This window comes from Aquarana catesbeiana, linkage group LG11 (genome assembly GCF_042186555.1).
Source record: "Aquarana catesbeiana isolate 2022-GZ linkage group LG11, ASM4218655v1, whole genome shotgun sequence".
Taxonomy (NCBI): Eukaryota; Metazoa; Chordata; class Amphibia; order Anura; family Ranidae; genus Aquarana; species Aquarana catesbeiana.
Window position 1 is genome coordinate 256,037,849 of NC_133334.1, and position 14,203 is coordinate 256,052,051.

Here is a 14,203-nt window from a genome sequence, read left to right on the forward strand (position 1 = left end):
TATTGACAGTGGACAATAACACTTTACAACAGTCAACACCTATAGTGTCATAAGCTGGTGGGCGGGACGCCCTTTGTGTCGTGTCCTAGGTTAGGGACTCATTCGGTCCCTCAGTGACAGCAGCGGCTTTTAGTTTTGAACCCTACTGGCAAAACATTCCATCCCTTTAATCAATTTTTAAATTGGATGCTACATGATGCTGATCAAGAAACAACACGACCGATAAAGTACCTCACTATCAACCCCTGAAGAAGAGGTCTCAACATTGATAAAACCTCGAAACGCGTCGGGCTTCACTGTACAGCTTCCTTGCTGAAACAGCCTTTGTGGGTTAAGTGTACTTTGATAATTGTCATGTATCATTGCTGTATCATCATCAATTGAAATTCTGGCATCCATTGTTTCTTTTCTTTTCTTTTTTACCGTTTGTTATGTCTTTTTAAACTTTTTGATAAATAAAATATATAATTATTATTTATACTTTGCTGATGTACTGCTTTGAGACTCCTGCCCTATAAAGTCCCACTAAGAGGAAAATTCTCCATTATGTATCTATATAGGGATGTGGGCAAGTTGTCTCTTTCCACCAAGTCCCGGTCACTATTCCATGTTTACAGAGGGGAGGGCATAACCAAGCAGGATCAGCCAGATATTTTATATGATACAGGGGGCCAAATTACACAGCACAAGCACAGTGTGGCATAACATGCTTTAAGGGAACATTTGTAAAATGAGGGCAAAGTCCCTGGAAACGTGTCATGCACACCCCCTCTCACAAACATCCACCAGGCATTTTGACAGCCATCATCCTCGTGTGCAGTCTAGAACGCCGCCGCTAATATGCAAACTTTGAGCTGACTGGCTCCCTATGATCCTTGGTCTCTGTTTACTCAGTTATGCCTACAGCCTCACACTGATTACAGCTGCTTGATCTTGGGTGTTCCCTATCCATGCTGTTTCATGCTAACTTCAATTCATGTGTGCTGCTTATTTTAATAAAGTGTTTTTTATATTTGAAACGGACCTCAGCGCCCCGTTTTCTTCTCCATCGAGGTGACCCTACCCAGATCTTCTGCGGGAGTTGCAGAGGTTCCAGTCTCGGTCCCTTCTCCTGTTCAGCCATCCATCCAGCTGGCTCATCCATTCTTCTACCCTGTTGATGTTCTACAGATACAGATGGAAGTTCCAATGGACCAAGGGACTTTGCACTGCTCCTAGGAGCGCTGTATGTACTGTGAACTTGTTACACTCTTTGGATTTAATAATAGTAAGTGCCTGGTTGTGATCCATTGGTTTCAATTTAGATTGTATGCTCTTATGATCAGGGCCATCTTAACCCTCACGTATTTTATTGTATCTGTACTCTTTCCCTGGGAGCCATGCCATTTCATTTGCAATCACAGTTTGCCGTCAAGACGACTGCAAATTGGATACCCAGAGCAGAAAATGGCATGATGGACTCTGCAGCTCTCATTTCCTCTCCTTTAGAAAATGTAGCAGCGCTGTCCCTTTAAACACTGGAAGGAGTGACAGGAGCAAAATAGAAAAGCCAGTGGGTGGAGTCAGTTTTCAAAGAATAAGAGGCACGTGCTGCAGGAAAAAAAAAAAAAAAAAAAAACCACGGCATGCCCCCAGTGACCAGCTGACACTCAGGGAAGTACAGCTCAGGTAAACACGCTACTGCTCTGACCGGGGGAATTCAGTGACACCAACTCTCGCCTTATATTTACAAAATCTGAATGCCAGCTCCAACCAGCATGACATCACTCTGCAATCTGCAGAATTTAGGGGGAGCGAGCCTTGCTGAGAACTTGCTGTGTGAACAACCTCCTGTTACCTAAACAGAAAACTTCCCAAACGACCTAAAAATATTTCAACAGTTGTGAAGCGTTAATCCGAGAGAGGCACAAAGGCAGCACAGACTAATGAACAGGAGTGACATCACACCTCTCCAGATATAAAATGTAAAATTACAGGGATGACATTACCACTCCCCAGATATAAAATGTAAATTAATGACATCACCATTCTTCAGATATGAAATCAGATTTTTGCACACTGTAAAAACGTTTTTTTTTTCCCGAAGTCCATTGAGGAACACGGGAATTCTTAAGCCATTGAGTTATACTGCCGCCTACAGGAGGAGCAGACACTAACATAAAAAAGGTAAGCCAGCCTCCAATATAACTCCGCCTATATCCAGCATTCCTCAGTTTTATGCGCAAGGAGTACAAGGGCCAGGAAAAGCCAAAACAGAGCGCTGGCACCTGAGTCCCTCAAGGGGTTACCAACAAACGATAATATCTTATTCATCAAGGGACACAGGTGTTATATTGCTGGGATGTCTGAAAACAGCCCAATCAGGGGTGGACAACAGCCACTAACAGGTCTAAAACCTCAACAGTAATACGAAGTATCTGAAAGACCAATGCCTGAAACAAAGCCATGCAAGAAAAAGATTCAACTAAACAGGGGATCTACCACTACCAAGAGGGAACCACAGATGATCAATTTAGAATTCCAGGCTTGGGTAGAATCCGCCATCAAGGGAAGGATACTTTCTGAGGGACCTTGACCATGGACATGTTATGACTGGCCACCAACAACCCACTAGACAAGTGGGACAACCCAAAGCCTGAAAAATGACAACTAGACCAAATGCTAAGTGTGATCAACATCCAGAACAGGTCACCCCCCATATATACAGAGGGGTACCACCAGAACTACCAGGTCCAAGGAGACCTCCTGGGAAGCTTGTCCTCCAGTTAAGCCCTCAGCTACAGAAACTGGGGTTGTGAGGGACAGATTCTGAGAGAGAAGGATTAACGGACTTAGGATATTTCTGTGCAACCCCTCCTGTCCCGAGCGCAGAAATAGGGAAGAAACCCTGTTCAAGTGAGGGGATTACACAACCTCCACAGAGACTGAACTGTTGAGCGAAGACTTAGGTCTAGCCAAATCTCCCGTTGGAGATCCATGGGCACCAGCCCAGACACCAGGGAGGTTGAATGCAGTTTGCAGAAGACCAGCCCCCCTGAAGGAGATAACCCACGAGAGACCTGTAAAAATGACTTTCAGCGATGGCCTGCTAATCATTCCAAAATGGGAATGTAAAGAAAAAGTACTAGTATATACTTGGGTATCAGAATAGTCAGGAATGATTGGAGTAGCCCGGGACTTAGAATGTAGGTCCTTATCTACTAGATTAGCTCAACCTTGAAGGTCAGGAGATCTCTCATCAAAGAAGGAGGGAGTGGGGCGGTAGTATACATGTAAGGCAACATTCCATCACACAAACTCCTATTAGAATAGGAACACAAACTGAGGGTTTGGGGAGCCTAAAACAACTTTTGAAGATGAAGCGCAGTCAACAAAGAACTTGACTAGAAGGTTTAGTCAGAGGGTTCCAAATGCCTTAAAGGCAAAGTTGCTCAAGGTCGATAGGGATGATAAAATACCTCCCCACTTGAATAAGTTTCCATTGACACCTGTATTGATTTACTGGCGTTTTGGGGGCTTTTTTAAAGTTTTTTTTTAAAGAGTTTTAGAAGCATATTACAAGTGGTTTACAGGTGTTTTTGTTTAGCCAATAGAAAGCACAAGGTGGAGGAAAGGGAGAGGAAACTGGGTACAGAGAGCTGCTATTTGACCATAAAACACTCTTAAAACGCTCAAGTCAGGCGTTTCTATTGAAGTCTATGGGGTCAAAAAACGCTTGTAATCTGCTAAAAAGAGGCTCATGTACTTTGAGCTTCAGGCGACAGACTGCTCAGTTGTGAACAGGGGCCATTGAAATGAATGGGATTTGGCTTGTTGAGTGTTTTAGAGCTACAAGCTTCAAGCAGAAAATCACAAGTTTGACCGTAGCCTAAGTTGGGGGGATACACCTTCATGTAGAAGTATTAACATAGGGATTACGTGGCCTCCAGCTTCATACTCTTTGGAATTGACTGGAAGAGCTTTCAAGTTTCAAAAAGGAGAGTGTGTGCAACTACTGTGGAAGGAGAAGGGTTGGACACATCCAAAGGCCTCCTGTGTTGGGGTAGGAGCATGCTACGACCACCAGATGCGTTTCTAATGACAGTGTCATGAACAGGTCTTTAGAGATGATGTCCCTTGAAGGCCAGAAAAGTCAAGTGCCCCTTGGATGGATCCTCAGAATCCCAAGCATGCAGCTATGGTGCCCTTCCCATTTAAACAGACATCAGTCCCAAGCAGGACATCAGCTTTGAGGTTTGCAAGAAGCCAGCTGAAATGCAAGGCTTCTGATCTTGTTCCACCTGCCCTGTGAAACAAGGTCCTACCCCAACTACAGAGAGATCTTTCTGATGACTTTCAACCATTCTGAAAAGTTTTAACAGATTGAGGTTTCCATCAGTATAGGGCAGAGTGCCACAACAGTCAATTTGAACTAGGATCCAAGTAGGGAACATAAAGTAAAATCTTGGAATGTGAGCACACCATCCACCTGCATTGCGGTTTGCGCGTTAAGGTGCACCACTAGAGCCTCTACCAGTTTAACCTCCCTTGGAAAAAAGAGGAAAAAAAAACTGACACGCTGGCAGGTAGAACCCAAAATTCTGCTGGATGTTCCCAGTAATCATCCAAAAAAATTAAATCTGAAAGCCTATAGCAGGCTAATTCTCCAAGAGCAGGTTGGCACACTGCCTTAGTAATATTCAAAACAATCCCCTGCAAATCCTGGTGCCTCAAACTCAGTGATAAAAGATGGTAAAAGAAGGACGGAATGGTAAAAGAAGCTGCAGGCTCAATATGGCTTGAGGGCTTAGTGGGGTCTGAGACTATCTCTACAGGCAATGGCGTCAGGGCACGTTTGGAGTGGACAGCAAGGTCCCTGTGGACACGGGGGATGGTGCTGAAGACTGCAATGAGGAAGAACCAGTAATAAAAGGCATCCTAGATTCCGGATTATGGGAATCGGTTTCTTCATAACTGCTAGGCAAGTATGGACTGAGGTCACCCGCGGCAGAAAGGCTGTCCTCTATGCATCTTAGAGAAGACATGTTGCTTTCACACAACATTCAACTAGGCCCAATGACAGGAAGTGCCTAGAATACTTACAAACTTGGGCAACTGGTGCTGATAAGGGTGCTCTGGCAAGTGGAGGTGGCCGAGTCACTGTAGGCAAGCAGTGAAAACAGCAGAGACTGGTGCTTCCTCTACGCTTAAAGGAGGTAAAGAGTGCATAATGTTGCATCATTCTACCCAATGGATAGCATCCATGCTCAATCCCTCAGTTTTAACCCTTACCACTGTAAAACCATTGGAGGCAGAAAATATGAAAGAGCCCGATGGTGCATATAGTGAAGCAGATCCTGGTGCTTCAACCCAACTGGCCTGACTCACAAAGTAAATCTTCAGAGACAGGGTCACACCTGAGGCTGTGCCATAGCTCTGGACCCAGGCGATCTGTGGATAACCAACCGGTACATGAAGTTCTGGAAAGTGCCAAACAGAGCCCAGCGCCCAAAGTACACATTCCAGGCTAACCCCACAATCCCTTAACCCAGCAAGTCTGAGTAGGGCTCTAAAGTTACTGCAGAAGATACACCGATCCAGATAGCTGCTCTGCACAAACCATTTCAAGCAGCAGAATAGCATGAACTCTTGATTGAAGTCACCAAAAAAAAAAAATCATCACAGGAATGATGACATTGTTCAGAAAGGTTATATTTTAAAGGAGGGACATCACCACTTCCTAGCTATGATTATATTAGGGCTGCAACTAACGATTATTTTCATAATCGATTAGTTGGCTGATTATTGTTTCAATTAATGGGTTAATAACCTTAAAAAAAAAAAAAAAAAAAAAGTGTGGTGTATAATTTAGTTAATATGTAAAGTTTTTAAAAAAGGCAATTTATTCTTAAATATCTCTATGCAGTGGTAAATATAAATAACCATCAATATGGTTAGGGAGCAAAACATCTAATCCACTCTGAGAATAACAGACAGAAGAGATATACTGTATATACTATTAGAGGAGAGATATACTGTATATGCTATTAGAGGATATATACTATTAAAAGGGTGATTCTGGTAAATATCATCAGACTCAGAGATCAAATTCTTTTTACCGTATATACTCGAGTATAAGTCGAGTTTTTCAGCACATTTTTTTGTGCTGAAAGTGCCCCCCTCGACTTATACTCGAGTCAAGCACTTTTCTGCAGCAAAAAATTTCATTTTCCGAACCAACTTTGGGGCCCCGTATCTCAGGGCCCCATATCTCAGGGCTAGGGACCCCAAATTCGGTGTGCAAACCCAGTGAAACTTGTACCACAACATATCCAAAGCTGGTGTTCCTAGCACCAAGTGGCCCTGAGATACGGGGCCCCAAACCCGGTTCGGAAAATGTCATTCTCTGTTGCAGAAAAGTGCTTGACATTTTCTGAACTGATTTTTGGGGCCCTGTATCTTGGGGCCACTTGGTGCTAGAAACCCCAGCTTTGGAAATTTTATGGTGCTAGTTCCACTGGGTTTGCACACCAAATTTGGGGTTCTTAGCACTAAGTGGCCCCGAGATACAGGGCCCCAAATTCAGTCAACTGTGTCCATCTGCAGCAATGTCATTTCGGGACCCTTTGGGTTCAGAGACCCCAAATTTTGGCTGCAGCTAGGGGCATCTAGGAACCCTTAACTACCGAGTTTGAAGTTCAGGGGACCTATGGCTGCAAATGGGCACAGTGAGGCATGCAAATGGGCATTGTTGACCCTCTTTTCCACTTACAGTAGCTGTGCATTTCTCACCCTCGTCTTATACTCAGGTCAATAAGTTTTTCCCATTTTTTTGTGGTAAATTAGGGCCTCGACTTATACTCGGAACGACTTATACTCGAGTATATACGGTATTTAAAAAAAAAAAAATCAATGTCTTCCTTCAAAAAAAAAAAAAAAAAATCATTTTAAGTCATTTTAAGAACGTTTATTTGATTTTCTAATCGTTAGTGGGGTCAAATCGACATTCATTTTCAACAGCGACGGGAAAATTTAGAAATACTTCTTGGTCAAAATTATCAGACAGTATATGTTTTTCGTTCAGAAATCACAACTATTTTAAAAACAGAATGTTAAAAACAAGTGAAAATTTCAAACATTTCTTCATTCAGCGAATGTACAAAGATTCTTCGTCTGAATATTCTCGAAAATTGATCCGTGCGGCAAGCACGCCCTATGCAGTTTGCTTTTAATCTGTTTTTGCAGTGCTTTTTGCTGTGCATTTTGATTTTTGCACACGTGATTTTGCTGCGATTTGCATTTTTGCTTTTTTTTTTTTTTTGGCCAATTTGTTGTTGAGCAGATTAAAAAACACAAACACAAATTGCTGCAAAAACGCATTACATGCTTTTCTGCAGCTTCTCCATTGAAGTATATTAAACCAAAAAAGCACAGTTTTGCGTTAAAAAAAGTCCCTGACCCTTTGAAAATACGCAGCGGCTGAAAAAAAAGCATAGATGTGAACATGTCACACAGGAGACCATGTAAATGAACTGTAGTGTGTTTCTGCAAAAAGCACCAAAAAACACATAGATGTGAACCAGGCCTAAGACGTTTAGTAACATAATGGGGTTAAAAGAAAAAACTAAAATGAGCCCTTTATAGTACAAAAAAAAAAAAAAAAAAAAAAAAAGCAGATAATCACTACTGTAAGGGGTTCTTTTTTACTGTAGAACTGAAAGTAATATTTACAGTAGCGGTTATTTGCTCTTTTTGTACTACAAAGGGCTCATTTTAGTTTAACCCCATTATGTTACTGGCCGATTAATCGATTATGAAAATAGTAATCGATTCATTTCATAATCGATTAGTTGTTTCAGCCCTAGATTACATACCATTTTTTTAGAGAATTCCTAAATCCAATGGTTTCCAAGAAAGTACTATTCACAAACTACAATCGCAAATACAAAAGACAAATCAGGAGAAAGCAAGTTCTAATGGCACCAAAACCATATAAACAGTCTAGTCACAATGCTTGGTCACCACACACAGCTTTTGTCCAGCACTGCTGACAGTTCACCATGTAGATAAGAAAATGGAAAGGGAGGAATTCTAGAGGATCCCAAGTTCCAGCTATTCTATGCCATCCATCAGCTATTCTGTAACTTCATACACCATCAGTCAGCTATTCTATAACCTTATACGCCACCAGCCAGCCAATTCTATTACTTTGTACGCCATCAACCAGCTATTCTTTTCTCCTATACGCCAGATATTCTATAACCCTTTCATGACTAAGCTTATTTTTGACATTTGGTGTTTACAAGTTAAAAGCCATATTTTTGGCTAGAAAATTACTTAGAGCCCCCAAACATTATATATATTTTTTTAGCAGAGAATCTATAGAAGAAAATGGCGATTGTTGCAATATTTTATGTCACACGGTATTTGTGCAGCGGTGTTTTAAACGCAACTTTCTGGGAAAAGGGACACTTTCATGAATTTAAAAAAAAATTGAAACGGTAAAGTTAGCCAAATTTTTTTGAATAATGTGAAAGATGATGTTACACCGAGTAAATAGATACCAAACATGTCACGCTTTATAATTGCACGCACTCGTGGAATGGCGACAAACTACGGTACCTAAAAATCTCCATAGGCAACGCTTTACATTTTTTTTACGGTTACCAGGTTAGAGTTACAGAGGAGGTCTAAGAATTATTGCTCTCGCTCTGAAGATCGCGGTGATACCTCACATGTGTGATTTGAACACCATTTTCATATGCGGGCGCGACTTCCGTATGCATTTTCTTTGCTGCGCGAGCTCACGGCGACATGGCCGCATAAAAAAAAAAATTTTCTTATTTATTTTAATATTAATAAAGGTTTTAAAAAAAAAAAAAAAAAAAAAACATTTTTGATCACTTTTATTGCTGTCACAAGAAATGTAAACATCCCTTGTGACAGTAATAGGTGGTGACAGGTACTCTTTATGGAGGGATCGGGGGTCTAAAACAGTGATCATCAACCCTGTCCTCAGGGACCACTAACAAGCCAGGTTTTATGTATTACCTTGGGGGAGATGCAGACTAGAATACTGTAATCACTGAGCAGCAAATGATATCACCTGTGATGTATTTCAGTTATCTTGCAAACCTGGCCTGTTAGTGGGCCCTGAGGACAGGGTTGATGACCACTGGTCTAAAAAGACACCCGATCCCTCCTTTGCACTTCAAAGTATTCAGATCGCCATTTTCGGCAATTCTGAATACTGTATATTTTTTTAAAACTGGCGCCATCGGCAGCCGAGTAAATGGGAAGTGACGTCATGACGTCGCTTCCGTGTTTACAATTAGGAGGCTGGAGCGAAGCCACTTACGGCTTCGTTCCAGACTGTCACGGCAGCTGTGGGCATCATCCCGGTATAACCCCCCGAAAGCCGAGTACGCACATCTGGGTACGCTCAACGTCAAGGGGATATTATTATATGCCACCAGCCAGCCAAATCTATTCCTTTTTAAGCCATTAGCCAGCTATTCTATAACCCTATATGCCACTAGCTATCTATTCTATTACATTATACTCCACACGCCAGTTTTTTTATTACCCTTTACACCAATTGGCCAAGCTATTCTATAACCCTATATGCCATTATCCAGATATTCTATAATACTATACACCATTAGCCAGCTATTGGTCTATTATATTCTCTTAGACGTCATCATCCAGCTATTCAATAACCCTATATGCCACTAGCTAGCTATTCCATTACCTTATACGCCAGTAGCTAGCTTCAGCTCTTCCTTTACCCTTTATGCCATCAGTCAACCTTTCTATTGCCTGGCACACCATCAGCCAGCTATTCTATTACCATATACGCCTTCAGCCAGCTCTTCAATTATCCTATACACCATCAGGCAAACCTATTTTATTACGCTATACACCATCAGCCAGCTATTTTATAATCCTATATGCCACCAGCCAGCTTTTCTATTCCCTTATACACTTCTACAACCACCTATACTTTTACCTTATATGTAAACAATCAGCTCTTATTAACCACCTATTAAAAACCTGAGGAATGCAGACTGACAGGCTGGGGCATTCCAGACTGCTAATTTTTTAGCGCTAGTAAACTGTGTAAATACATGAATAAATATATACATAAGTGATACAATCTAAATGTAAATAAGTCCCAATTGTAAGACAATAGGAGATAAGTAATGAATCCCAAGTGGGTCAGTCTCAAGCGATGGCGGGTACACCACAAATGAAGGATTCTTCATATAAGGATATGCAAAAAAGAAAAAGCTAGCAGTGTTCACCCTAGATCAAGCCACAACAAATTGGTGTGGCTTGATCTAAGGTGAACACTGCTAGCTTTTTCTTTTTTGCATATACTTTACATTATGAGCCTGCCCGACCCTTTCATCCGGTCATCCATGGCTCAGTGGCTGGCTCCATGGTTGTGACTCCAGTGTGAGAATATTGGACCCTCGAGGACATCGTTCACTGCTCCTGTCCCTCTGTTTGACACTTCAGGATCCTCCGAACTGTTCCCGTCATACCGAGGTTTCGGTTACCCATGCCTGTCCGACCTGGTGTCGCTGACATCCAGGTCCATTGGTTCCGGTAAGAGTACCCACTCTCATTTTTTATTGTTGTCATTTGCTACCGATACTAACCCTGGTGTTCTTGGCTCCTTAAATGAAGAATCCTTCATTTGTGGTGTACCCGCCATCGCTTGAGACTGACCCACTTGGGATTCATTACTTGTCTCCTATTGTCTTACAATGGGGACTCATTTACATTTAGATTGTATCACTTATGTATATATTTATTCATGTATTTACAGTTTACTAGCGCAAAAAATTAGCAGTCTGGAATGCCCCAGCCTGTCAGTCTGCATTCCTCAGGTTTTTAATAAGTGAATAAAAGAGCTGGTTGTTTACATATAGGGTAAAAGTATAGGTGGTTGAGAGCGTATAAGGGAATAGAAAAGCTGGCTGGTGGCATATAGGATAATGAAATAGCTGTTTATTCATGTATTTAGACAGTTTACTAGCACTGTTTTCTCACTAGCGCTACATTTTCACCCACTTCTATTTATGAATTTTTGTCACATTCGTATGTAGCTGCTTTCTTTACAGGGTAGCGCAAGAATTCTTTGCACTTTATATTATGCTCATTTTTAGCACCTAGATGTGTCTGCTTTGCAGACCAATGCTCTGGGAGTGAGGTTGGACTATTTTTCAACGACCAGGTCACCGGAGAGGTCAACCGGGAATAGTTCAGCCTTGATTTAACTTTTATCCAATCATGTAGTTATTTGCTTTACACAGTTGTCCAAAAGCCGAAGAGATTTTATGATCAGATTGCAATGTTTGTGGTTCGTATATAATATTTCTGACTTTCTCAGTGGATGGAACAGAAGATTTCTTACCTGGGCAGAAGAGGAGACCGAATCTTCTTCTCCTTATCTTTCTCCTTTTCTTTCTCTTTTTCCTTCTGTCTTTCCTTCTCATCGCGCTTGCTCCGGTCACGCTCCCATTCGTCTTTCCGCTTCTGGCGGTCTTTCTCTCGCTCCCGCTCACGTTCTCTCTCTCGCTGGCGGCGCTCTCTCTCTCGATCTCGGTCTCTGTCTCTTTGTCTGTCCCTATCTCTCTCCCTCTCTCTATCCTGGGAAAGAGGGAAGCAAGGACATGTCAGGAGAAAAAAAAAATAAATAGAAAGTGAAATCATAACCTAAACCCTTCGCACTGGGCCTGCAAGAGATCGTAACACCAGAGGCATTGAATTGGCTTCCCAAACATATGACAGTGATCCTATTGGCTTGTGTATATTGCTGTGACTGGGAAACGGCAGTGACAGAACAGTCACAGTGCGGGATGCAAAACAATTGAGCACACTTGCAGCACATAACAGCAAAAGCAGCCATAAGCATATATACGACAGTATGACATAAGGTTTACCGCCGTGCAGCCTTATGTGTGCATATGGCTGCCGTGAGGCTGTTAAAGTGGAATTCCAAGCTAACCCTAACCTCTTAAAAAACTGTCCCCTCCCTCCTCCTAACACCTATGCTTACTAACCTGTGAAATAAAGATGTATATACTTTCGCATTTTCAAGTTGCTCTGGTCCGGTCATGTGACCCAGCTCCCCTGTGTTATTTAGCACCGCTGCAGGGGAGTGCCAGCAACGCATAAGCCATTAAAGCCTATGGGTGATGTCACCGGTCCCAAGCATAACCAGCAGTTGTCAGAGCACACTCTCCTCTACCCCGCAGCCAACACTGGATGACACACAGGAGATCAAGCGACCAGACCAGAGCAGCCTGAAAATAGAGAAGTATACACATCTTTATTTCACAGGTCAGTAAGCAGAGGTGTTAGGAGGTGGGAGAGGACTGTTTTCAGAGTATTTGGGGTTATCAAGGAATTCCACTCTAAACAGACCCGGTCACCTTAACACTGTAAAATAAAAATACCTGGTTTCTGGGATCATGTGACCTTCTTCCATGAAGCTGTGCTCAGGCCTAACAGCAATTTGCTAGCCCCAACACAGTCACATGATTAAGGGATTGAGGTTATTGTGCTCTCTAAGCTCAGAAAAGGGGTATTTTGCTGCAGTGGTGATGGAGAAAGAGGAGGCGGGAGAACACTGAATAGGCGAGTATAAGGTGGATCATGGGGAAGCTTTACACAGACACTCTTTCTGAACTCTGCAAACATTTTGTAAAATTAATGAGCATAGTCTTGTGATTTCATAAGTTCTTATGTTGTATCAACAGAGTAGCATAAAAATAATTTTTGGCTCAATTGATGGATTTAACCACTTCCCGCCCGCGTCATATAACGTCCTGGGCTTTGAGCGGGTATATCTGAATGATGCCTGTAGTTATAGACATCATTCAGATATCGCCGGTTTCAGCCGGCGAATCTCTACACCATAGGAACGATCATAACGTGCCCCCCCCCCTCCCGCCGGTGCTTGTTCCGACTCACCGTTACGATCGGTGTGGCGGAGAGCAGATCCGCCGGTGCCGAATGTAGATCATAGAGATTTCCGGCAGACCAGATGGTCGCCGGAGTCTCTATGATCATCGGAGGCCGGGCGCGATGTTATGACATCACGCCCGGCCTCTCCATTCAAAAAAACGGCGCTGCTTCGGCTGGGAAGCAGTGATCGTTTTATTTTATTTTTTTATTTCAGGCTTCCCAGCCTAGTGATGAGATGTGGGGTCTTATTGACCCCATATCATACTATTAAGAGGACCTGAAATGTCATATTCCTATTACAGGGGATGTTTACATTCCTTGTAATAGGAATAAAAAAGTGATCAAACTTTTTTTTTCAAAAAAGTGTCAAAATAAAAAAAAAGAAAATATTATCAATTAACAATAAAAAAAAAAAAAAAAAAATTTTTTAAAGCGCCGCTGCCCCCATGTGCTCACACGCAGAAGCGAACGCATACGTAAGTCCCGCCCACATATGAAAACGGTGTTCAAACCATACATGTGAGGTATCGCCGCAAACGTTGGAGCGAGAGCAATCATTTTGTCCCTAGACCTCCTCTGTAACTCAAAACATGTAACCAGTAAAAAAATTTCAAGCGTCGCCTATGGGGATTTTTAAGTACTGAACGTTGGCGCCATTCCACGAGCGTGTGCAATTTTGAAGCGTGACATGTTCGGTATCCATTTACTCGGCGTAACTTCATCTTTCCCAATATGCAAAAACATTGGGGTAACTTTACTGTTTTGTTTTTTTTAACACACAAAACTGTTTTTTTCCCCCCAAAAAAAAAAAAAAAAACGCGTTCGAAAAATTCCTGTGCGAGATAAAAAGTTGCAACAACCGCCATTGTATTCTCTAGGGTCTTTGCTAAAAAAAACATATATAATGTTTGGGGGTTCTATGTAATTTTCTAGCAAAAAAATGATGATTTTTACATGTAGGAGAGAAATATCAGAATTGGCCTAGTAGGGAAAAGGTTAAGAATAGTTGAGAATGGCTGTAGCATACCAGTGGTTCTCAACCACTCAGCCTTCAAGTACCCACAACAGGTCATGTTTTGGGAACTTCCCATAGATATAAAGTAGCTCTCATCAATACCATACCATTGATAGTGATTTAAAGCAGCCGTGCAAAGTAAAGGAAAACCTGAAACCATGGCCCGTTGGGGGTACTTGAGGACTGGGGTTGAGAATCACTGCTTTAAACACAGAGTGAACCCTCCGTCTC

At 42.2% G+C, this 14,203-nt stretch overlaps 1 protein-coding gene across 1 annotated transcript in view; it reads right to left on the reverse strand.

Annotated features, from left to right (window-relative positions):
- The window catches only part of ZC3H18 (zinc finger CCCH-type containing 18), a 167,173-nt gene that overhangs the window by 94,157 nt on the left and 58,813 nt on the right, over positions 1 to 14,203 (reverse strand). The window contains exon 9 of the mRNA XM_073603892.1: positions 11,402 to 11,637. Within this exon, the coding sequence (XP_073459993.1) occupies positions 11,402 to 11,637 (236 nt within the window). The remainder of the gene's footprint in view (positions 1 to 11,401; positions 11,638 to 14,203) is intronic.